Source organism: Podarcis gaigeae (assembly GCF_964106915.1).
Source record: "Podarcis gaigeae genome assembly, chromosome: 7".
Taxonomy (NCBI): Eukaryota; Metazoa; Chordata; class Lepidosauria; order Squamata; family Lacertidae; genus Podarcis; species Podarcis gaigeae.
In genome coordinates, this window is record NC_139683.1 from 80,535,542 (window position 1) to 80,562,540 (window position 26,999).

The 26,999-nt window shown below is 42.8% G+C and overlaps 1 protein-coding gene across 1 annotated transcript; it reads right to left on the reverse strand.

Moving 5' to 3' along the window:
• Window positions 1-925: 925 nt before the first annotated feature.
• Window positions 926-26,224, reverse strand: CLPTM1L (CLPTM1 like). The gene is made up of 17 exons (XM_083749704.1): window positions 25,835-26,224; window positions 21,758-21,858; window positions 19,928-20,117; window positions 18,186-18,331; window positions 15,544-15,622; window positions 14,288-14,405; window positions 13,097-13,191; window positions 11,978-12,062; window positions 11,161-11,264; window positions 10,846-10,911; window positions 10,180-10,230; window positions 9,246-9,328; window positions 8,522-8,556; window positions 5,986-6,041; window positions 5,841-5,885; window positions 4,823-4,938; window positions 926-3,614 (listed from the first exon to the last, which is right to left on the reverse strand). The coding sequence occupies exons 1-17, from the start codon at window positions 26,015-26,017 to the stop codon at window positions 3,530-3,532; spliced, it is 1,638 nt and encodes a 545-aa protein (XP_083605830.1). The 5' UTR covers window positions 26,018-26,224; the 3' UTR covers window positions 926-3,529.
• Window positions 26,225-26,999: the final 775 nt, after the last annotated feature.

A 26,999-nucleotide genomic window follows, 5' to 3' on the forward strand; every position in this document is an offset into this window, starting at 1 on the left:
TTCGGGGATCAGTGGTTCCACTTACCCCCCCCCTCACACCCCCACTGCCTGCTTCCCTCATGGCCAGAAGGCAGAACCTCAATAACAGTTCAGCCTCAACTTGCTCCTACCTCCCAAGCATGGGAAACGGAATGGCATGGAGAAGCAAGATTCTTGATGGCTATGTATGCAGAGGCTGTGTGAGGCTGCAATCCCAATTCACCTAATGAGACAATCCTTCTGTATAGCATCCTGAACTCATTCCAAGGTGGTTATGAATGACAGCAGCATGTGCTTGCAATGTTTCACCATTATTCAGTAATTCTTTAAAAAATCTTAATTGGAGGTGGGGTGGTGGAGAAATAGCAACTTGCCTAAGGCCACTTCCATACGATACATTTGAAGAACTGTTATACAGTGGTAGCTCGGGATGCGAACGGGATCCGTTCTGGAACGTAAGACGCGATGGCACACGTTGCATTTTGTCACTTCCGCGCATGAGCGTGTCGTCATTTTGAGCGTCTGCACATGTGCGAGTGGCAAAATCCAGAAGTAATGCGTTCCGTTACTTCCGGGTTGCCGCGGAGCGCAACCCGAAAGAGCTCAACCTGAAGCACATTCAACCCGAGGTATGACACCCGCGTCCACTTCTGGATGCGAACGGGGCTCCAGAACAGATCCCATTTGCATCCAGAGGTACCACTGTACCAGTTTAAACAGTCATGGCTCCTCCTTCCCACAAAGAATGCTGGGAACTTTATTTTGTTAAGGGAGCTGAGAGTTGTTAGCAAACCTTTATTTCCCTCACAGAACTACAAATCCCCAAGTTTCCCCAGGAAGAGGGATTGTTCACAAGTATGAACATATGCATTTTTTAAATGAAACAGAATGTGAAGAGTACTCTTCAACAACGTAATGAGAATGTCAAGTAGAAACCACAAAAGCATACCCATAAACATTTATTTACATGGAATGAAGGAAACAAGTATAATTGACTGGATGGGAGGCTAACCAGGTCTCTCTGAATTGACAGGACACATTGATGTTCCCAAATACACTCCTCATTCAAGTTTAAAAATAAAACATGTTCATTTCAACCAAACAATGTTTGCACTGCAAATTATTCAGCTAATCACTGATATTCTGTACTTTTAGACACCAAACAGAAAAACAAACATGTGCTATTAATATTTCTGCCAAGAGGTTATTCTTTATAATTTGAAAACAATAAGAAGCTTCTACCAGTTTGAATTTATTGGAAATTTAGATTTATGGTCTACTTCTCCCATCAAGTACTCTTGGGGCCTGTGATTTTTTAGTAAGTGTTTAATTTTTTCCCAGCGAAATCCATGGGAATGAACTCTTGACTGTTTTGTGTCCATATTTTAAGTTTACATTCAACTTAGTAGTACAACAATTTTATTAAGTTTACCGTAATTCTGAAAAAACAAGAGGTTTTTTTTAAAAAAAAAGATTACAAAGGCACTTGTTAGCACTCCAAAATATAAATACTTGCCAGAGAAACCACAGCAAGTAAGGAAGGAATGTTGAAAGACAAAGCTATCCAAATGCAGAACTTCAGGGTTTTGGGAACGACTTCAGAAACTTTCAGCATCCAGATAAACTGAAAGCTGAAGACAAAAGGGCACCATCCAACCAAAGTGCACCTCTTTTAAGGCCCATTCATTTCAGTGGGAGAGAATGCCTCCAATGAAAAAATAAGGCAGAGAGCTAATTGACTGCCAACATCCCCACCTCCCAGTTAAAAATATAAAAATATAGCGGGGGGGGGGGGGGAAGAGTCCTGAGGAACCAAAAGAGATTTTTAAAGTATCCTGACACCCGAAAATTAGCAACCTAATGCTGTCTGAAAGAATAAAGTACCAGTGCATCTTTTGATGCTGGAGTGCGGAACGAACATGCATATTCAACCATATTGAATGCAATACCTTTTAGTAATGAAGGTCACCATTAAGCATACTCAAGTCTCATTCAAGTCAATGGGCTTAAGCATGCACAGCGGGGAGCAGGCCCTATGCGCCAATCCATTGGATGGGGTGGGGGGATTAGGCCAACGTGCACACAGCATCTCAATAAAAATAAAAATCCTAGAGTCAAATTCCATGGAATTCATTGGAGATTAAAGCTCAAAAAGGACAGGTGGGATTGTAGCTCTACTAAATGTCATGCTGTGATACAAGTGAAGACCCTTTATAAGAAATCTTCACTTGCATTTTGAACGTGCTCAAAATAAAGTGACTTAGTGACACATCCAAATTAATTTTTTAAAAATGCAAAAGATTAAAACCCTGCAACACCCTCCCCCCCAAGCAATGGCAACTGGAAAGTTCATTTCCTTTTCTACCAGATTTGCAACAGAATCTCTTTACACTTCCCTTCTAATGTCTCTGTTTTCTATTAGGTGCTTTAAGCAACTTCTTCCCATCTTTATGCTATCTATGTCAATATAGAAGAAAAAGGCCTAGTTTCCCTGCCGAAATATAATTGGCACAATAGTGTGTCATGCAAGTATGTATTTACATTTTGTTTTTTTAAAAAGAGGTTTTTGACTACAACATAATGGCTCTCACTCTAGGAACGAAGATCCAGTTTGGAAGGAATGAAGAAATCCTAACTCTAGGGTTGAAGGACGACATTTTGCCCACTGTACAAAAAAACCCCAAAACAACTGAATACTATTTGTTGCATGTGCTCAGTTGGACTTATGCCAATAAGCCTTTGTTGTTTTAAAAAATGCATTTTAAAAAGTTAAAAGCTTTCTGTGTCCAGTGCTGGCTTAGAACTGTTTGGTACATACATGTTAAAGTGCATGCCTTTGTATATTGACAATATTTCAGCAACAATGCCCAATTCTGCTATGATAACATGTTCCACTGTGAGAAGCATAGCTGTCATCTCAGTCTAAAAGATGAGATGTTCATGGTGAAGAAAGTGATACAAAATAAGGAGTGCAATCCAGTCAAGCAAACTTTTTTTTAAGTCCACATGATTTCAACACATGAGATAAAAATGCACTGAAATCTCTTGCACTGAAATCAGGGTCTTGAATTTGACTGGATCATGCCCAGGGATTGGCCCAATCGAGTACAAAAGCATTTTATTGGACGGTTTGAAGGTCACATGCTGGCCTCCTCCCCACTTTCGCTACCCTTTTGTAATTATTCACAGTATACTTCTATTTCTCACAGGCCTTTAAATGCATACAACCACACTGCCGGATACTGGAGGGTCAAAGACATTAAGCAGGACAGACACAAATATTTATGCAGAAACTTCCACAGAAATTCAAAATGTTAATCATTTGAGTGAAACCTGGCAGAAATATTGGCAGACTTCTTGAACACAAAAAAACAACAGCAAAGATAGATCCAAAGGCAATCAAAACATATTTTGGCAATGCAGATGATATTTTGTCCATGAAGTTCTGTCACAAGCTTTGAAGAATACTCTTTTGCTTTGCTGCTTCTTAAAAGCCAGACAACGTATGCAGCCAGTATCAGTCCAAAGAGACTCCTAGAGTTATCCTAAGTTATTCTTTGTGGGGCTTTCTTTTCGGCTTCTCTTCGTAAGATTCTCCATATTCATTCACTCTGCTCTTATCCACAGGATAAAGCCTTGCAGATAAAAAGAAACAGTTAATACTTCCTTTAAGAAAAGTCTCCACAGGGACATACTTTTGCCACCTTTAATTGGTACAGTTTTTCATGCATCAGCGCCAGAATATCCTTCCTTGCAAATGCCATCATAATGCTAATAATTATTATTATTCTTTTCAGCAACAAGGTCTGTCAACGTATGTTGAATGATACTTGTGAATGTTGAATGATACTTGTGAAATCCTGATACTACTTTTATAGCAGTATGGCTTGCCAATTGCTGAGTGGATCTTGCCATTGCCCTGCTTTCCATACCCTCTGCTGCCCATCTCTATTAGACTGGACACTTGCAGACAGGGAGTTCCTTCTATTTTATTTTATTTTTTACAGCACATACCGGTAATTGATTTTTGGGGAGACCAAAATGAAAAAATGAAAGCTTCCGGTTTGCAACAGATAACACAGTGGTTCCCAAACTCTTGAACCCACAGATGGCTTGAAAATTACTGAGAGTCGTGGTGGACGACTTTTAAGATTCCTCTGCCTGTTGTAGCTATTGTAATGTGCTGGAGCTAGGTGCTGTATGATCTTCAGTTGCACTTTTATTACTCTTTTTATTTCTTATGTATCGCATTTCATTGTGCTCCACAGAATTCAAACCGTGAGACAATAAAATACAACGTAAGAAATAAAAATAGCTCTTAGAATACTATTAAAATCCATATGAATATTTCATGTGATGGATGTGCAGTCTCCCATCTTCAATCACAAATCCACAGAGAAGCTATGGACCACCTGAATGAAGCTTGAGGACCACCAGTGGTCCCAGACCAGTTTTGGGAACCTCTACTGTAGTGTGACCAAGAAACAGAAGACATCATAGGTTTATGTGAACAGGGGCAGGTTTGACACTTAATGGCTGGGGTGAGCAGGAGGCATAAGTAGCGCCATTATTAGCATTTTTACCACATGTAAACATAGGTAAGAGATGGAGAGTATATCCTTCAGGATTCTAAATTCCTCCCAGCTCTTTATCTGTTCTTCAGTATTACAATTAGCACCAACATTAAACAAGGATTCCTTTTTAACCAGAATTTGAGGGCCATTTTTCTCAACACAGCTTGATATACAGAACTAGTAAGATCTGCCTTTTTTGACAAAAGAATGAATGGCAAAACATTAACAAAAACAAAAACAAAAACTAAAGTTATAAGAGGAACTCATACCATCTTTGGTAAAGGTAGACCAGGAACACCACGTCATCTCTAAAACATGCCAGCCGGTGAGATGTTGGCATTGTGATGATAAATGCAAAAATATCATCAATGAAAGTGTTGAATGCCTGGAGAAAATAATGCACAAGGTGAATGCAGCGTACGTAGCAGAACATCAATCAAGTGTTCCCAGCAAACCAAGTTTTCAACCAAATCATTCATTCTTCATAATATAACATTTAAACAGAGTTTCTGAAGCTAAAAAATTGAAATTGGGGGTGTAGCCCACCTCGTCTAGTCTCCCAGTGAGCCTTAAAAGAGCAACTCACTGCACAGGAACTAAAAACTAGCATGCATTTTTTGTGGTGGGGGTGGGGAGGTAGTCAGAGTCCTGAACTCATCTGCAGAGGCAAATAGGAGCTCTATCTACACAGGGTTTTATGACTGGGAACCGGTAATAAAAAGGGCCCTTAAAAAGGCAAAAATTGTGGGGAGAAACTGGTTAAAAGAGCAACAACTATAACTCTCAGTAGCAGCTGGAACAGTTTTAATGCTTTTTTTTTGTAGGCAGACCAGGATCTAGACTTCAGGCCTACCTAACTTGTGACCCATCAAGCTAAATGCAGTTTAACAACCACCTCTTATACCCCACAAGGGACCACTGACAAATAATAACGTAGTGGTATCTTGAAAGTCGAATGGAATCCATTCCGGAAGTCCGTTCGACTTCCAAAATGTTCAGAAACCAAGACACTCCTGCAGCCAATCGGAAGCCGCGTCGGACGTTCAGGTTCCAAAGAACATTTGCAAACCGGAACATTCATTTCCAGGTTTGCGGCGTTCGGAAGTGAATACATTTGGCTATAGAAGCGTTCTCAGCATTCCTCTCAACCACATTAAGAGTTTTGCTACATATTATAATTGTTGATGCACATTGTTTGGTCATCAAATGCTGCTGATTTTCAGCTAAATGATATTAACTCACGGTCAGAACTATAAATCTTAGAACTGTCAATTGAACTTAACTTACTTTGTATGTGAATGCCTTCCAGGGCAGATGTGCAACAGATTTCATCTAGAAGAAACGAAACCATACATTCATATATACTAGCAGTAGTAAAGGAGGCCGGACGAAACAAAAAGATTAAGGTATTCTTTAAAACCTTCAGATTTACCTTATAATTTACAAATAGTTGTGGCAACATAAATAGAAATCCAAAAGCATATACACCTGTTGGGAAAGAAAACACGAACTAGGTTTAATAATTAAAGAACAAAGCCTTAAATGCCCTTAAAGACTTTTATTTCTACCACATTTACATTATCAGGATACAATGACAACTGGTTAAACTCAGCTAAGAGATGGCAAAGCCCATTTTGCAATTCTCAAGGAACTTCTCAAGATGTCAACCACAAAACTGAGTTAACTGGTTTGGGAGATCAGGGAGGTTTAGCTCACATTGTCTAACAGAGGACCCTGTCACCCCGCAAATGAAAACAGGACTACTGGTACCTATCCATTTCTACCCTTGAAATGAAGCTAGGGTAATGTCACAGCTAAGAAATGGAAGGAAGGAAAATCCTATTCAAATCTACCCCCTGCAAAACGTTGGAAAGCTGCCATGTCCTGCAAACGTGTCCAAAGTGTCTGGACACATGACATCAGCTTTCCTTGTGTACCACAAAGGAACTCATGGGTGGCTTTGCATATTACTCTGTAGCAACCTGTTATAAATAGAAAAAGAGTGAGCAGATCCGGGGCTAGCAGTGCCTCTTGATTGTAGCTGACAGTTGGAGTAGAAAGCAGCAGGACAAAATTTTGGTTGTCTGCTATAAGAATACGTAGCAATTATATAACACCTAAAATCTTCCAAGGCACTGTACAAGATTACAAAATAATAATACTGTCCCTAACAGATCTTATCTTATAGAAAGGGGAGGGGTGATGTGCAAGGAACAGGAAAACCAGCCAACTAGCCTGTAAGACAGAGTTGTTCCGCCTGGCCTTTGGCTTGGAGCCAATTTGATTCCCTCCCTCTCTTTTCCCCCCCTTTCTTTTCCTTCTCCTCCTGCGATGAGGCTACATTTTAATATCTTAATGTTCCATTATTTTAATGTTGTATTTTATTTTTGTTTTTAAGTTGTAATCATTCATCTTGTTTTTATTATTGCTTGTAAGCCGCTCTGAGCCCGGCCTTGGCTGGGGAGGGCGGGGTATAAATAAAAAATTATTATTATTATTATTATTATTATTATTATTATTATTATTATTATTATTTCATCGGGAACCACTGCCTGAAATGGGACAACAGCACTAGCCTACGTTGCAACGTTACTGTAAAAATAGCCGAGATGATACAAACAAAGGACATGGTACACTCTTGGCTGCTTTTGCATGCATGCTTATTTGGATATAAGTCCCAATGAATGCAGCAAGGCCTGCTCCCAAGTAAAAGTGCTCCATCTGTAATTAGCAGCCATCCCGCTTGGCCACAGCAAAGGGAGAGGTTAAGTCAGCCTAATCCACTCCTTGGTTCTTCCTCTCTCAGAACTGTCTCTCACAGTGGCTAATCCACCTGGCTGTTAAACATTTATGTAACCCGATAAGGAATTAACACCTTAATTGGCTGGTTTTCCTGTTCCTTGCACATCACCCCTCCCCTTTCTATAAGATCTGTTAGGGACAGTATTATTATTTTGTAATCTTGTACAGTGCCTTGGAAGATTTTAGGTGTTATATAATTGCTACGTATTCTTATAGCAGACAACCAAAATTTTGTCCTGCTGCTTTCTACTCCAACTGTCAGCTACAATCAAGAGGCACTGCTAGCCCCGGATCTGCTCACTCTTTTTCTATTTATAACCAGCTGCTAGAGAGTAATGTGCAAAGCCACCCATGAGTTCCTTTGTGGTACACAAGGAAAGCTGATGTCCTGTGTCCAGACACTTTGGACACGTTTGCAGGATGAACTGGAGAAACAGCATGGACTACCTAAAGCAAGATATAGTATGAAACCCAAAGTTATACATTCTTTCTGTCATAAGCTCCTGCTTCTATTAAGTCAAGTAGTTCAAGGCACCAGCACAGGCCTTTTTTATAAAAATGATTTTAGGGTAGGTGTGTGGGTAACCCTTTGGTTCTCTAGATGTTGCTGAACTACAACTCCCATCAGGCGCAGCAAGCCAGATATTATGGGATGTGTAGTTCAGCACCATCAGGAGGGCCAAAAGTTCTCCATCTCTGTTCTAGGGGAACCAAGGGATAGCTGGATCTGCTGTACTGCATGTGTAACAGTCGCCTTCATGGGGAATATTTCTGGGGGCTCGGCCGCTGCTCAATGATGCTGACCCCCAGCTCTTGGCAGGGCCAGCTCTTGATGTATCGCACAACTTCAGAACTACTGAACCTATCACATCTGAGCGCTCCCCAATGTAAAGAACACCATGCAGCCAGACCACTAGCTTCTGGTTCTAGCTAACCCTTCTGCCAGACACCTTACTATACTACTCGGAGGGTGCTACTTTTGTTCTTTTAACTTGAGAAAGCATTCAGTTCTGTGATTTCTACCCAGCCCAGCGAGTTTCACCACAGGCGATTATAATGACACAAGTTTCCAGAAATACTACCGTTTTTAAGAATAACTTCACTCTGTAACCATATTTTTAGAGAACCAGACTTCAACAAAACACATAAAACAAATCCATACTTACCATTGACAAAGCTGTTAATTAACCATGAATACCAGCTATAAGGGGGCGATAAAAAAAAATTAAATTAATAAAAACAACATTATCTGCTGTTTTATTTCCTTCCTTCCTTCCTTCCTTCCTTCCTTCCTTCCTTCCTTTCAAAAACAAAACAAAACAAAACCCACACCAGCACAATACAACCCCTCTTCCCCCGCCTTTCTGTTTCCTCCATGCTTTAACACAGTGTTTCTCAAACTTAGGACTACAACTCCCATCATCCCTGATGATGAGCTACCTAGGGATGATGGGAGTTGTAGTCCAACAGCAGCTGGGGACCCAAGTTTGAGAACGACTGCTTAACATAAGAAATCACAGGTGTACATGTAACTCGCATCTCATGCTTATTTTACTTATGCGACCGCCGCTCTCCACCAACTAGTGCTTGCCTTTAAGTCATAAACAGAAGCCACACTTTGTGAAGTGGTTTTGTAGCACGTTCCTAATGGCCAAACCATTATTTTGATGCAAGCTCTGAATCGGAGCACTATAGTACCGTATCTTCTCATCTCAAACTGGTCGAGCATATATTCTTTGCTACATTAACTAAAGAGAACTCATAAAACAAGGCAGACATTTAGCCACCAGGATAACATTTCCAAACCATTTGCCTTCATTGGCTCAAGGCTATGCAACAGACATTTTAAGCAGTAATTTCAGGTTTCTGAAATAATTCACAGCCCCTTACCTTTTGTATTTGATATTAAGCAATGAATAAATTGCACCTCCAATACACAATGGGTATAGTAAATATGATAAGTATTTCATAGCCTGAAAAAGAAAGCATTTTGGGGGTGAATTTTACGCCTATATTACTACCGTTTGTCCACTGAGCTCTAGGTGGCATAAATGGATTTCCCCACTTTTATTTTCACGACTGCATCATACAGGTTAGGCTGAGAGATGGTGGCTGATCAAAGGTTACCCAGGATTGGACATAGGGTTCTGTGGTTCCAAACCACCATCTAATGCACTAAACCACACTGGCTTTCATTACATTGAAAGTTAATCCTTAGAAGTCAATACTGGGAAAGGGAAGAGTCTTCAACAGACGAAATGTCCAGGAGCCATTCCAACTCTTGCCTCTGCCCTCAGTACACAATGGAATTTTGTGACACACACATGAAAATGGACCAGGAGGCAGAACGTCATTTCTAAAACTCAAAACCAGTTTCCCACTAATGTAGCATAGACTTTACACAAACCCCCACATTGCAGCTTCAAGCTATATTTGGAGAAAGATCAATCCGTACATGATTCCTTATAGACCTTTCAATTCAACAGCATGTATTAAACCACTAGGGAGTTCAAAATCTGGAGCGCAATGCCATTCGTTTGACAACACTAGTTCTCATTCCTGCACACCTTTGACCTGTTGTCTCCATTTTTATACAGAGCCTGGCAAGGCTCCATATCAGTTCTTTCCTTACTAAGAAAGTCCACAACAAATATTTTCTACTCAGTTATGGTCTACTACATCATGCATCTGAGAAAGTGGCCTTGAGCCCATGAAAACATATGCTATGAAAAAAATGATAACTGTTAAAATGCGACAATACTTTGCTTTTTGCTGCTATCCCTCTGGGTATTAAACAAAATGTTACGTTGCAGATTTCTCTTACCTGGGTATCATACTCCTCAGTTTTCTTCTCAGACTCAGTAAATGCACCAAACTGTATAAAATATAGGAACAGAAGCAATCAGGTTGACCATATGCCCTACTCTTTTGATAAGAAGGGCTACTTTTAAAAAATGTAATGGAGAAAGAAGTGCACAAACCACTTTACATATTTTACCTAGAACAGACGGAAAAGATTTAGGAATGAAATCCAAGGCTGCCATTCAGTACCCCACAACCTCCCAAAATCTGTTCTGGAGGGTTGGGTGATCCTCCAGAACAGTGTGGAAGGTGGAATGGGGAGCTGCAGAGGCAAAGTGATAATATCCTCTTCTCCAGTTATGTTAACAGACACCATTGCTAATTCAAAGCAATAACCCCAAGTAGCAGAAACAGGTAAAGGAATCTCATGCTGTGGGCAAAAAGCTTTGAGGGCTGGAATTCAGAGTAGGAAAATGGGTGTGGGGGTGGAGTCGGGAGAAATGCTGCTGTTCTGACCCAATCTGGAATTCTCCATTGCAGGCATCAAGAAAAATAAAAGTGCTAGGAGACCTAAACCTAGATCCTTTACATTATACATTGTTAGGGCCTTACTGGCATAGTATGCTATGATCAGAGTGACTCTGGAAGAAAAAACTGTTTGAATGAAGCAAGACGATTTCTAATTTACCTTCACTGCTGGCACCAGGCCATTCCATTCAATTGTCATTTTCAATGCCTTCTTCACTTTCCAAAGCTGGAAGGTAAAAACATTACCTTAGTATCTTCACGTATCGTTTTATTAACTGATTTCATTTTTCACACTGTTAACAGCCGTTGTCAGAAATGAGTCAACGGGCTACAAAGTGGTTAAAATGCCAGATTCATTTTGAATGAAGCTGGTTTTGACCTACTGAAATATAGTGGATGAAATCGGTTTAAATCCACATAAAGCTACTTTGAGGATATGGCTGCCTGGGCTCATATGAAACATGTGGCAACTCACCTCAATCACTGCCCCGATACCGGCTGGAATCAGCACCAACAAGCTTGTTTGTTCATCCAGTAGGAAAAGAAATATTATCACGGTACTGAAGCATCGCCAAAGCACTGCATGGAAGAAATTTACATGAGGACACTCGTGAGAGTTTTAAAATAATGCATTTCTCGAGTTTAGAGATCCCTACACCCAACTTAAAGAAAAGTGGCATTCATCTGTTTTAATAGTTGCATTCCTACATATAACTGGCTCCAGGTCTACACAGCTCTAGGCAAAGTATCATCAGTGGCTCTGTCCAGAGGCACCTTGCCAAGCAGAGTGGGCAGCAGAAGAATCGGTGGAAACAGCAGGAGTGGCACAGGAAGGAGAACAGCATGGGAACTGCCATTTCAATCTCCCTGAGAGTGCACAACATCAGAGACACTGAAGACAGATTAAACAGGCATGTTTATAGCCAACTGGTACACCTTTCAGTGCTGAGCAACAAGGGAAAAAACCCTAAATCAACAGAGCTGCCTAAATTGAGCCAGGCAGGTCCGTAAAAAAGATTCTTCCATTTTCCATCAGTGCTGAGAAGAGCAACAGAGTCCCTTACAACCCCTCCCCAATCACTAGCACTCTGGAGGGATGCTATATCGAGGGAACTGTGCAGAGATTAAAATGATAGCACCCTTGCTTTAGCCACTTGGCACTTGTTTCAACACCGAGAGACAAGTGGAATAAATGTTACAGGGTCCGGCCACATCAGTATGGGTAGGCCTTGCTGGACCTTCGGCTTTGGTAACCATGAAAAGATGGCACAGAAAACTCACACATTCCATACCTGCTTTTGTAGACATGCCAATCATGCTCTTTTTCTTCTTCCAGAAGCTGATGTCATTTTTGAATGCAAGGAAATCAAAGAGAAGCTGCAAATACCAAGATGCCATTCGATTAGAACCGACCAAAAGAGAGCAGCACAATTATGTTTCTACAGTTGGTAAAGTCTTGCAGGCACTACAACTACCAGGCCATGGCATTTTGAGGGCCACAAGTTCCTCATCCCTTGTCTAGATGACCATGTGAGCCCACCTCTGTTTTCAGCTTCTGCCTGGCAATGTCTATTCACTTCCATAATGCAGGAAACAATACAGCGGACCTGCAACTTGCCAGGAGGACCAACAGCCTGAGTTGGTACAGTGGAACCTCGGTTCCCGAACGGCTCCATTGTCGTACATTTCAGTTCCCGAATGTTCAGGTCTGTGGAACCCAGAACTGGCAACGCCTTACAATTAAGAGTCGACAAACCAAGAGAAAACCCTTCCTCATGTCCATCTCCTCTCAAGTAATCAGTCAGAGGTTCTAATGCTACAAAACCCCAGCACACACTACAATGCAGATCAGCTGCTAAAAGCCTGTGATATGAAAAAAAACAACTCAATTTGCATTACAGTTTTTATTAATCTGTAATTATATTTACAGATGAATCAGGCAAACTAGCTAATTTTGCAAGCTTCTCCCTCCAGTCAGGGTTCTAACCATCTCTATTAATTAACACTGGCATTCCAAATCAATTTTCAGAGACTTGGAGGCCAAGGCAAATAAACTTATGCAGCCTTATGAAACATGTCAAATCCTTATTAGCTACATTTTCATTCTTCCTTCCTTCCTAAGAAACTCAGGGCATTGTTTTGGTTTCACAACTACCCTGTGAGGTAAGTAAGGTAGGAAGAGAAATTATGCCTGAGGCTGAGATTTGTGACTGTGTGTATTTTAATCTCATATCTAACATTCTAGCCACCGGCCCAACATCTCTCTATCCCTGTCTTAATTTGAACAGAGCCTCAAACAGAACTAGTGCTGTTCTAAACAGGAGCTTGGAGTAAGCCGACAGAATTCCATAATTATTAGATACACTGTCAGACAGCAATGATCAGTGATTAAATATCCACAATTCACTTACATGGAATGCTGCTACAAAGAATGTCAAAGCAAGAAAATAGAGGTTGGTATCCACAAAAATCCCCTTTACTTCATCGGCATCTTTTTCGGAAAAGCCTAGAAGAATGAAGTGGACAGGACATGGGCTTACAAGCAAGCTGAAGAAGACGTCCCAAGCATTCTAAATATAGTTCAAATATGAGAAGATCAAACACACACTTTCTCTTCCTTTACATCCTTGGGCAAATAGAATAGAAGCACAACATATATGAATAATTAGACAGGTGTCGTCTATTGATGGAGGACATACAACTCAGCTTATGATTTATGTGCAGATGACCCTGGTTGAAGCTCTGGCAATCTCTAGTTGAAAGAATACAGGTAGCAGGACTGGGAAAGAATTCTGCACGAGATCTTGGGGAGTAAAAAATGCTGTGCTGGATGGGCCAGTGGCCTGACTCAATATGAGGCAAATTATTGGGTTATCAACAGGACTTTATAAAAGCGAAGCATCAGCAAATCATAGGTTTTTATTGGCCTTGTATTCTGTAATGCACTACACAATGTATTGCCCAAAATTCTATTGTGTGTTAAAAGCTGACTGGAGAGGCACACATACATGAGTCCAACCCACTTCACACTGAAGAACTATATTGCCTTTGAACTTTGAACTTCATCCATTGTGGACACTTGGTTACATAAAGCAAGATCCAAATCACAACATTGCCAATATTAATGCATTGCACACACGATCCCTGGGGAGGTTGCAAGGCCGAATACCTTCTCAAGAAAATTGTTTTATAAACGAAACAAGCATATGGGGAACAAACTGAGGCTTCAACTATTATTCTCAACATCTCCACCACTTTCAGAATTGTTTGTTCACATGCAGTCTGAAGTGGTACACACCAGGAACAGTTTCACCACTACATCAGCCCTTTGTGCATGTATGAACAAAAGAGACGGGGAGGAAACAGGACAATTTGGATAGTTCTAGACAAGGGGGGCGGGCTGCAAATGCTGCTGCACTCCGAGCCCCTGGCCAATCATCAGGGATGAGGGGAACTGGAGCCCCATCAACACCTCTAGATCCACAAGTTCTCCACCCATGCTCTAGTCTTCAAAATGGTGTCATTAATCTTGAATGGTACAAATATTACACATCAAAAGTAAGCAGGATTGCTACATAAACCTGGTAGAAATTGAATCTTACCGAACTGCTGCAGGGAGTACACAGCATCTTGCATGTGGATCCAAAACCTCAGTTTCCCCAGGGAAATTTTATCATATGACACTGTAAGGGGTAGTTCTGTTGTTGAACGGTTTATAATCTGCATCGAGTTTGAAAACAAATAAATTAAGAACCACAAGATGAACACCGACAACTATAAACTAGTTTAAGATTACGCCTTCTAAAAGGGCAACATCATACAGTGGGCTACTTACAATTAAAAAGCAACATCTTTCTAAAAAAAATACTGAAGTAGCAACATAACATTACAGATGTAGGGTGATTCTCAACAGTCTCTACATTCCACTCTTCCAGGTTATGCCACATACCACAATAGTTCAGAGACAGGTGGGGCTTCCATAAGGTGCAATGTAGCCCTTTAAGGCACTTCCCTTGGAAGCCAGGTGGATGTAGTACCAAGTACACTGCAAGTACCTTGCCTAGAATAAGAGGCCTGAACTCTCCTCCCTTAGTGACATGGAGCTGTTAGAATTCCTGCTCCGTGATTGCAGTCATGGGATTGTTGTCTGTCACATGACAGAGTATGTTTTGACTCCACAGAGTGGGAAGTGACGGAGACAGGATGTTTGTGTTACTGTGTTCCGTGAAGTGGGACTATTGTCCTTTGTCCTCTCTCTTTGCTGTCTGATGCTAGAGAGAGAGGGAGCCATGGTGCAGTGCTCTCTGTGTGTTTATATGTAAATAAAGTAGATTAGCCAAAATGCTGAGTTGCTGAGGGTCTGTTACGCAAACTGTGCAAACTCTGCGGATCCCTAAGTATGCCAATGTCAGTTGGCATCAGTCACTGTGATGTTCAGGCTGAACAAAGCTCTTGAAGCTCCCGAACGATCGACCAGGAGGGAAAGAACATGCCAGTTGGGCATGTGTCTCTGCCAGGGTCCTACTCGAGTATAGGATGAGCTCCTGACAGAAACTAGCCTACGCTTCCCCAGGGTGCATATGCCATCCACTTCAGAGTCAAAGGGCAACAAGTCTGTGTGCCTTAGAAATCAGCAGGCACAGCAGAATCGTGCAAGGGCTACATGTACAAAGAGGAGAGAAGGAAAAAGCATTCTGTATCGTCCTATGAAGTTCCCATGCTACGTGTTGGAACTGCACAGCTAGAATGAGATGGCACATCCCTTTTTTCAACTTAACACTGCTGTACCAGAAACAACAAATGTTCATTGAGACAAACAAACAATGATAAAAAGGTAAGATGGCATGCTGTAGCTCACCATTAAATCTTTCACTCTGTTGCTCAGCTGATCAATAAACAATATTGGAAGATAATGCACAGTCTTGCCCAACTGGACCCTAAGTTTTAAAACAGATTTTGTTATGAATACAAATAATTCTATTTCAATGCAGTAAACAAACAAACATTACTATATATATCTTAAAGTAAAAAACACATAGTCCAGTATCAGCTAAAACATTTCTGCCTAGAACCTAGATGAATAATCTTTACACAAAGTAAACACTCACTTGTTCAAGTTTTCTCAGAGAGAAATGAAACCCAAGTTCATTTAACATATTAATTTTTAGTCTGGATAACTGACTGTGGAGTTTGGGTGGCTCCTCTACTCAAATGAGCCTTACACAAAGCAGTGCCAAGCTAGACAAAAGTCACTGACCCCTCAATTTATGACCCAAATGTGACGTATCAACTGGATTGCTAACCATAGGGAGGGGGGGTTATAAGATGAGCAATATCTTGAAGCAATGGAATCTGACTCAAAACTATTTGAGGGTGACACACCAGGGTTGATTTTAACACATGCCTGTAAAAATCTACTTTGTGACAGCAAAGCATAGAACGAGTATCTGCATTTTTATCCCCAACATTTGAGAAAGCTGAAGCAAATGGGTGACGTGGCCAAGGCTACACAGCAAACTTCATGGCTGAATAGAGAGTTGAACATACATCTCCCTGCTCTAAGCCCAAAACACCAGACAGTCACTACTTTATCACGACTTGCTTTAGAAAGCCCCCAGCCCATTAAAATAAGTGCTCAAAGTCTAAGCCATTTGCTAGATTTGCTCTTAAAATGAGGCCACTGGCACTACAGCTGCAGTAGAGAGTACTGGTATATTGAAAGTAAACATGTAAACCATGGATAGACAAACTAAGGCCTGGGGGCCGGATTCGGCCCAATCATCTTCTAAATCTGGCCTGTGGGCGGTCCAGGAATCAGCGTGTTTTTACATGAGTAGAATGTGTCCTTTTATTTAAAATGCATCTCTGGGTTATTTGTGGGGCCTGCCTGGTGTTTTTACATGAGTAGAATGTGTGCTTTTATTTAATAATAATAATAATAATAATAATAATAATAATAATAATAATAAACTTTTATTTATATCCCGCCCTCCCCGGCCGAAGTTGGGCTCAGGGCGGCTAACATCAAATATATAACATTGGTATAAAATCAAACAATAATTAAATTACCTCCTAAAAATAGGTCAGAATCAAATTAAAGTCTAATTAGATGGCTTCCCACAGGGTTAGGGTTGGGAACAGTAAGTGCTCATTAGTAAGTGCTAATCAAGGAAAGAGACACATGTGGAAGACTGAACAAGGCAGAGTGACCTTTGACTTTACATATACAGACAGACTCCCACTATGAATACACACACACACACACACACACACACACACACACACACCCCTTGGGGGTGCCCATGGAGCTTTAGGATCTCAAACTGACCTTGGGAGCCAGTCAAAGTTTGTAGTCATTACCAAACTTATTTTGAAGCAACAGGATCTTATCTCATTTTTAATATAGTTCTTCATGTTACAAAAGAGAAATACATACATAAGAATATAATATGGTGTTACTACCACCCTGAGATCTATATAGGGTGGAATACAGATTTAACAAATAATAACAACAATAAATAAGCTACCAAAAACTATCTCCTTTACAGAGACAAACATAACCCAGGCCCCACATTGCAAGGTACAATACAAAATGTGAAAATACAATTAATATAAACATAATAAGCTGTCAAAAGCAGCATCTCATCCATTACCCTGAGCTTCAGAGATCTCTGAAACCCTGTCTGAGGTCAGGGATGAATTCTGAAGAATGCAAGATCAGGCAGATCTGCTCTCCCAGTGGATTTGTGTCCGGCACTAAAGGGCCCTTGCATCCACCACTCTCAACTTCCCAGCATTTTATTTGTGAAAATCATTCTGGACCATAAACTATCAGGGCAATGTATGATGTTAAAACACTAAAAAGCATTAGATGTAGTAGAAACGTTGGGCACAGAGAGGGAATTTTAATCTGTTTAAAATGCATCTCTGGGTTATTTGTGGGGCATAGGAATTCGTTTATTTCCCCCCCCCCCAAATATAGTCAAGCCCCCCCCCCCAAGGTCTGAGGGACAGTGGACCAGCCCCCTGCTGAAAAAGTTTGCTGACCCCTGACATAAACAGTGTTAGAAACTAAGATATAAAAGGTAGGAGCTAAATGGCACCTTAAACCTAGGTTATAGGTGCAACAACGGAATGCCTAGGTGCAATTTTTTATAACAAGAATACAAAGCTGAAAATAAATGAACTGCAGCTAAAATATTATGTTCTTTTTTCACATGGTCTAGTCCTTCCCTTGCCCACCCCCTAATATTCTTAAGAGGGTCTCTTCTCCAGTATTCAGAGAGTAGCTGGAAGTGGGAAGGCAGAAAAAGGTCCTCCTTTCCTTCCATTTTGCAGTTTAAAACTGAAATCTTAGGCGCAGTACTGCGCCCAGAGCTCAGAAACTGCTCACGCTAATGAAATTCCCTGTCGGAAATTGTGCCTCGAACAATGGGAGTTTCGAACATTTCCTGTATATTTTGGTAGAATTTTGGATTAGCAATTTAAAAAAATACTTACATTTTCATGTATCTGTGCACATCAGCAGGGAGAGAGGATCCATCAAAAACAAAGTCTTCCACCATAACATTTAAGGTCAGCCTGGACCTCCAGTGTGAGACAGGCTCATCTAGAGCATAATTCTGCTTTTTCTCTGCTTCAATTTGCTGCTCAATAAAAAGAGGTACAAAAGTTATTTCAGAAATCCAGGCTTTTGGGCAGAAATATTACAAAAAAGGTGACAGTATGGTCATGACTGCTTTCAAACTCTAATCTTCTGCTTTTCCATCTTTATGGAGCAGACATTACAATCTAATCTGAATAGTTAAGTAAAGCTTCCATTCCTCTCTCCAAAAAAATCTCATGATTGATGGGGAGACTCTCCTGGTGCCTTCATTACATAACTTTAGGTGCCGGTGAAAATGTTTCCCTTTAACCATGCCTATTCTGTTGGTTGGCATTTCTTAGTGCAGAAAGTATTGACCTGATGTGTAGCAGGCACATCTTTCCTATTCTAAATAATTCAAGAGGGTTCTGGAAGCTTCTCTGTGTGAAAGAAACAAACAGATGGTTCATGATGTTTGGGTTATACCTTCAGAGAAGCTGAGTACAGCTGGCTTAAACTGATTCTGTTATCTCTTTCTGTCAGGGTTATGCTAACTATAATAATAAGGCCAGAAGGAGCCTGGGTCTGATTCTCATTCTGTCTCTCTTTCCTTCTAGTGTGGTGTTCTGTATATAGTGCTAAGGTTTAGTCTTATTGTTAAGTTATTGTAAATTTAAGCTAAGTCTGCTACGACTGGATTTCTTATGGACAGTGCCAACCCTGAATGTATTGGATTTGTGACCATTATGCTCATTTGCATTCAGTAGAAGTAAAGCTCTGCTGAATGAAATACAATTGCCTCTGGTCTATTTTTTTTTGGGGGGGGGGGAACCCTGCAATGTGTTTAAGTTTTTACTCTGCTAACTGTACATTGGAATTCTACTCTGGATCAATATATGAGTAGAATACACGACATATACTATGGCCTTTGAAATGTGTTTGTGGGAGGGGGGCTATTGGTTTGTTTTTATTTTATCATGTATTTTGTGTTCTCATTTTGAATTTTTATACTGTTAACCACCCTATGATATTTGGATGAAGGGCAGTATAACTATTTGATAAATAATAATAATAACAACAATAGCTTCAAAAATAGCGAGGAGAGTAGCTAGAGATCTAATTGCTTTGCAAGCAGGCACAGAGTTCAAAATGGTGGCTCAGAAATGTAAATCTAATCTATAAATATATACAATAGCAAAAAGCAAAATCACCAAACACCCACCAATCACAGGCCATCATGGCAGCCTCCAAACAGATAGGCTTCCCCCATGGAAAACAGCTACGACTGTAGCAAGGCTCTTACTCTTGCTCTTTATGGGTGAGCCTAGGTAGCCAAACATTCTGGCTCATTTGGCAGTTATTGACATAAAATGTGCATTAAGTACACTAAAACTCACCTGCAAATTCTACTGAAGGGCAAAGGTTTCCTACTATGGCCAGTAACTGCCACAGAACTGCTTTCAGAGAAATGAATTGAGCATGTGCGTTATCGAAGCACACCCACTTGCAGGTAGAAAATAATTCTGAATGTGTTTAGTTTAGCAAAGTTTTCATGTGCACAAGCTACTAGCGCTATTTTTACTTGGCAAATTATTCAGTGGAAGTACTGCAAAATGTCAGAAATCTCCCAATAACAACAACAAAAAACCCCTCTCACCTGCGTGATAGATTCTCCTGTAAGAAGATTAATTTCTTCTGGTTTAGGGACCATATAAGTAGTAAGAGGGCTTACGATATGCACCTGTTTGCCATCGTGCCAAGGCAGGATTCCAGCATGATGGAGAAATATGTAGGCATATAATGTCCCATTATTTCGTGTTTTCTTTGGTACTGAAACATTAACTGTTCTGAAAACGAAATACAGACATTAATTATACAAATAACGTTTATGCTTTTTCTTCACCATGAGATGCAATCGTTAGCAGTTCTGCCTCAACCAGGACTACTAGCGTTTTAGACACTTAAAAGTGAGATACTCTGATAAATTTAGAATTTTTAGATTAACTTTTAAATGTCTTTTAGTTGAATGGTGAAGCAACAGATTCATATTTCTGTTTGGAGTCTGAGTGATTCCACATTCTTTTATTTTGTTCTAATGAAGCATTTCAGATCTCCAGGAATTTTAACTGCCACACTTGATGATAGCACCAAATCTTCCTAAAGGCCACTTATATAGAAGACAAAATTTCCCCAAACAGGATTCTGTACGCTTGCTGGTCTGCACACCAACCAGAACCCAATCATGGGACAGAAACCACCTTTTCTGTCTGTATGTCGGAACAGTGATAAGGAAGCTCACCTCTATGTTGTGTTTTTGAAGGGAGAAGTCACAGGACTTTCTCCTAAAAAAGCTAATTGGGAAGGGAAAGAAACTGTCCCTACTTTCTTCCATGGAAGTTTGTAGTGGAAGGGGAGAAAGTAAAAGTGGTTTCCTCCCACTTTTGCTGGGCTTGGTTGAAGGCAGCAGCAAAGGCAGAAACTCAACTTATAAGAGAGAAACTACTTCTTAGTTCCCCCCTCCAATCTTCCGTTGAACAAAGCAAGGATTTTTTCCCCTTTCCACTGAGGTTTTGCAGGAGGTGAAAGCAGCAAGTATGTTATCTGAGTCTTCTGCAAAGGACCCTTCCTTCATCAAGTTTTCTGCACACAGCACCAGTGGCGTAGCGTGGGGGGTGCAGGGGTGGCCGGCCGCACCACGCGCAACATCTGGGGGGGGGGGGGCGCGCGCTTGCACTCGCAGCTCTCTGCCCCTACCTAAAATCCACGGGTTAGGGGGCGCAAATTACTTGCCTTGCCCCGGGTGCTGACAACCCACGCTACGCCACTGCACAGCACACACTCAAGGAAACGAAGGGAAGAGGGGCAACCACTTATGATGGATTTTGTTACTAAAGACTTCTGAATACTTACACCTACACCATGAAAAAATCCTGCCCAGAAAATCAAAATAGATGGGCTTAGAACTTCAATCTAAGCACACTTATCTGGAGGTAAATCCCATTAATGAAAATTAGACTCACATCCTTCTTTTCAATTAGCATGCTAAAAATGGGCACAAGTCAGACAATTGTAAGCTACTTTGAAATAATCAGTAAAAGGCAGAATACACATGATTTAAACAAAGGGAGTAAAATAAAACTGTGACTTGAGGCACGATCTAGCCCAGTGGTTCCCAAATATTTCCCTCCATGGACCACTTGAAATCTACTGAGAATTTTGGCAGAGTGCTTGATAATTTATCTGCCTCTTGTAGCAATTGTAATGCACTGTGCATATGCTGTGTGAATCTATTTTAAAGACGTGCCACGGACAAGCTCAATTGTACACCACAAGTGGTCCACCAACCACAAGCTGGGAACCCCTGATCTATCCGCAGTTCAAAAACTTCGAAGACACAGTCATTTCAATGATAAATATTACAGCACAGGCTTAACTCTTACGCTAAATACATGGGTCTTAAAAGAAAACTGTACAAATCCATTAATACCTTTCAAACTTGGACTCGACGTCAAAGTTATCCACATTCAAAACCAGATCAATATTATTTTCAGTGCCTATGTTTGATCGTGTGGTCGTGTAAACGCTTAGCTGAAAGAGAAAGGGGACAGTCAATGCTTTCACAAATACTTCCTTCCACCATGTTGCTGTGCTGGGTGCTGATGAAAGTGGAACAGGCTGTGCTCCTGCCATCCCAGACATTTATTCCCTTTATCTGCTGCCAATCCCCCCACAAACTCAAGGCCTGCATGTTTTCAGCTTGCAACCCACATTGCCTTAAAAAGGTAAAGGGACCATTAGGTCCAGTCGTGGCCGACTCTGGGGTTGCGGAGCTCATCTCGCTTTATTGGCCGAGGGAGCCGGCGTACAGCTTCTGGGTCATATGGCCAGCATGACTAAGCCACTTCTGGCGAACCAGAGCAGCACACAGAAAGGCCATTTACCTCCCTGCCAGAGTGGTACCTATTTATCTACTTGCACTTTGACATGCTTTCGAACTGCTAGGTTAGCAGGAATTGCCTTAGAGACATCTAAAACACATTGCCTTAGTGACATCTAAAACGCAGACGCCACTTGAAAGGGGCATATGAGGCTGTCTGTGTCTGGACCATAGAGCTCTGGCCGGGATGCAGAAGGGAGGAAGTGGTCACATGCAGACTGTGAAACTCACTTGCCATGGAAGGTATGACAGCCCCAATGTTCATGAAGACCTTTTTATTTCAGCATTTTTGGTTGCCGACTAAAAATCAGCATAATCTACTTTAATAATTTTATTGCTTTAATTGCTCACTTGTTATTTGTTTCATTAAACTGATGCAACTCCTCTTGACCATCTCTTTTGAGACTAAAAGTGTGGGGTATGATTCTTCTAATCTGATCGCCATATATTGAACAGAGATAGATTCCCCACCTGCTCCAAGTTTATGAAGCGCTGTGCAGGGATGGAAGTTGCCTGCTTCTGTAAACACTGTTTTGAGCTTATTTATATGAGTTGCCATTTGTTTTCTGCCCCCTTTTCTAGTGCAGCTGCGTATGGAACTCCAGTGACCCACGTAGTGGTAGACCCATCAGTGGGTGGTGATGAAGATTAAAGAGCATGGTGCTCCTTTCCAAATCTATAATTCTACAGTCTAGTGCAGAATATACAAATCTGTTTCTTTCCATCCTCCTGCTTGAGACTTTCTGCTCCTGGCAGGACAATAGACTAATAAAACTGACAGGGCACAGAGAGCAGCATTCTACTTTACTGGGGAAACAGAGGAGGAACATACAGAATCCAAGCCTGTCATGTTGCTCATGGTCCTTCCTTCTGTCTCCTTCCCCGCTCCCAAGAGTCCACTACAGTGGAGCAAAGTTACACTGTACATGACTTTACAATGCACTGTAGATGAAAGGTGTTAATATGGTACAAGAAGACACAGACCATCCTTTTGACAGAAAAGTCAAATACAGTGGTACCTCGGGTTAAGTACTTAATTCGTTCCGGAGGTCCGTTCTTAACCTGAAACTGTTCTTAACCTGAAGCACCACTTTAGCTAATGGGGCCTCCTGCTGCCGCCGGAGCACAATTTCTGTTCTCATCCTGAAGCAAAGTTCTTAATCTGAAGCACTATTTCTGGGTTAGCGGAGTCTGTAACCTGAAGCGTATGTAACCCGAGGTACCACTGTAAAAATACCAGGAAATTGGGGAGCAAAGGCCTCATATCATTCTTACGCTGCCTAGGAATTTGAAATAACTCTTTATTAAAAACATAATTGAGAGTGGGTACTTTTATTTTTCAACAACCATAAGCTTAGCATTCATGCAGCACTTTACAGAACACTTAAAGCTATTCACATATATCTCGCTAATCCAGGCATAGGCAAACTCGGCCCTACAGATGTTTTGGGACTACAACTCCCATCATCCCTGACCACTGGTCCTGTTAGCTAGGGATGATGGGAGTTGTAGTCCCAGAACATCTGGAGGGCCGAGTTTGCCTATGCCTGTGCTAATCCTTAGAACTCTGCTTAACAGCAACTTTTGCCAAATAAGAACTGAAAAAAGTAGGGTGGCCTTGGGCCAACTGGACTGCTGCTTAGTTGTATTGCCACAAGGCTGGTCAACAGGAAGGGGGTGGCAATCTGGCTCAAGGGTCTCTAGGTACTGATTCCTACACTTTTCAACAATCTTGCATAGTCAGCATCGTCACCCCATACTGAAGAAGGGCAATGATGCCAGGGAAGAGCAATTTGCTCAAGGCTTTAATTATGAAGGGGGTTGGCGGCAGCAGCAGCACTTCCTGGTTCACAGCGCAAGTCAGTCAAAGGATGGGCAGAAAGAAAGAAAGCTGAAGAGCTTACGTAGCACACCATGCTTCACTGTCAGTTTGCAGCAGACCAGCTAGCACTGTCCATTGGCTGCTCCAAGTTCCTTGCAAAGCATACTGTACCAGATGGGCCTTGGCCTAACCCAGGAAAAAGGGCTTCCTCATAATTTAGCAGAGGTTGGCTTTATTAAAATGAGAACCTTGCTCTGAAAGTTTCACATTGGTTGGTTGGTTGGTTGAGAGTTTACTCATATGCCGCTTTTGCACAATGAGCTTCGCCCACCTAAAGTGGCTTACAGCAAATCTTGAGGGGTAGGGAAGAATGCAGAGGCAGTGCAAATATACAATATGCCACAGTACAGATAGTGTTGGGCACACAGGAGTGGGGGATTGTGATTAAAGAAGAAGAAAAACCAGATTGTGCAAGGCTGAAGTCTGCTCACACACAGCTGTCTATGCCTTTTGGGTGACGTGTCCCTCCCCAACTTGGCACTGAGTGGGTCGGACGGGGAGGGGAATATGAACTTGCCTCTTAAAAGTTTTTTTTTTTTTAAAAAAAAGATTATGTGATCTACATTGTTGCAAACTGCTGACAGAAATATTTCATAATATGCATAAACACTCAAAACAAACAAATAAACCAACGAGGCCACTTGGGTAGCTCTGTTGGCACTGAAAACAACACCAAGTTCGTAGGTTCTACCCCCCCCCTGCCTATTCCTGCATTGCAGGAGGGGTGGGCTAGATGTCCCTTCTAAATCTACATTTTCCCTTCCGGGTCCCTTCCAAATCTACATTTTCTATGAACAAACAGACACCCCCAAATTGATTTGCCTCGGAAAGGAGATGGGAAGGAGAAAGGGGAGAACTTGAGGAGTTTTTATGCTTCCCTCCCACTCCTCCGGATTTTACTTTTCCCCCTGCATGGTTGCAAAAATGCGGTGACACATTTCCATCATACAGCGGCGTATAATTACTCAAGTAAATAAACGAACAGACAGACTTCCCCACGCACCTATTGATTGCTCCCCCTTCCCTGTCCCCTCCCCCCACCCATTCATTGCCCCATCCCCTCCCCCACCCATTCATTGCCCCTCCACCCACCCATTCACTGCCCCACACCCCCTTCCCTGTCCCCTCCCCCGCCTATTTCCCCCTTCTTCCTCCCCTCCCATTTATTGCACCTCCCCCACCCATTCATTACCCCACACACCCTTCCCTGTCCCCTCCCCCGCCCATTTCTTGCCCCCTTCCTCCCCCCGCCCATTCATTGCCCCACACCCCCTTCCCTGTCTCCTCCCCACCTATTTATTGCCCCTTCATCCTCCCCTCCCATTTCTTGCCCCCTCCCCCACCTATTTCTTGCCCCCTTCCTCCTCCCCCCGCCCATTCATTGCCCCACACCCCCTTCCCTGTCCCCTCCCCCGCCCATTTCTTGCCCCCTTCCTCCTCCCCCGCCCATTCATTGCCCCACACCCCCTTCCCTGTCCCCTCCCCCGCCCATTTCTTGCCCCCTTCCTCCTCCCCCGCCCATACATTGCCCCACACCCCCTTCCCTGTCCCCTCCCCCGCCCATTTCTTGCCCCCTTCCTCCTCCCCCGCCCATTCGTTGCCCCACACCCCTTCCCTCCCCCGCCTATTTCTTGCCCCCTTCCTCCTCCCCCGCCCATTCGTTGCCTCACACCCCTCCCCTGCCTATTTCTTGCCCCTTCCTCCCCCCCGCCCCCGACTGCCCCCCTCCCCCCTCGGCGCCTCACCTGCAGCTTGGGCCTCCGCGCCAGGTAAGGCCTTATGCAGCCGTCGTTGGCGTCGTTGTCCCGGGCGGCCGCCAGGCAGGGCCGGGTGTGGACGATGCCGTACATCACCCAGCAGGTGTGCGCCACGTAGACGGCGAACAGCCCCACCGCCAGCCCCGTCAGCGAGCTGCGCCTCGGCAGCATCGCCCCCGAGAAGCGCCGCCCGCATCGACCGCCCGCACCACACGCGGAGGCCCCACAAGGCAGGCGCCGCCGCCGCCGCCCCGGGAAACGGCAGGATCCGACCCCCGGCCCGCTTTCCGCCTCACGCTCCGAGCGCTCTCTCTCTCTCTCTTCCCTCAGCGACGGGAGGCCGGTCGCGCTCCGCCCCGCGGCATGCCGGGAAGTGTAGTCCCGCCCAGGCCGGCGCCGGGTTCCTGTGGGGCGTGGCCTGTCTCGGGCTCGAGCGGGAAGGGCTTTTCGCGCCTTTCCCCTCCGCTCTCGCGATATCGGGGCGGAAGTCGGCGCTGCTGGCCCTTTAAAAACCCATCAAGTAGTATCACTGCAGATGGTGGCAGCAGCCATGAAATGAAAAGACGCCTGCTTCTTGGGAGAAAAAGCAATGACAAACCTAGACAGCATCCTAAAAAGCAGAGACATCACCTTGCCAACAAAGGTCCGTATAGTTAAAGCTATGGTTTTCCTAGTAGTGATGTATGGAAGTGAGAGCTGGACCATAAAGAAGGCTGATCACCGAAGAATGGATGCTTTTGAATTATGGTGCTGGAGGAGACTCTTGAGAGTCCCATGGACTGCAAGAAGATCAAACCTATCCATTCTGAAGGAAATCAGCCCTGAGTGCTCACTGGAAGGACAGATCCTGAAGCTGAGGCTCCAATACTTTGGCCACCTCATGAGAAGAGAAGACTCCCTGGAAAAAGCCCTGATATTGGGAAAGATTGAGGGCACAAGGAGAAGGGGACAAGATGGTTGGACAGTGTTCTCGAAGCTACCAGCATGAGTTTGACCAAACTCCGGGAGGCAGTGGAAGACAGGAGTGCCTGGCGTGCTCTGGTCCATGGGGTTACGAAGAGTCAGACACGACTAAACAAGTATTAAATGCTCGCCCATGGGGTGGTGGTGGTGAGAGGATTAGGTGTTATTTTTTTCCCTTTCCACCTGTGTG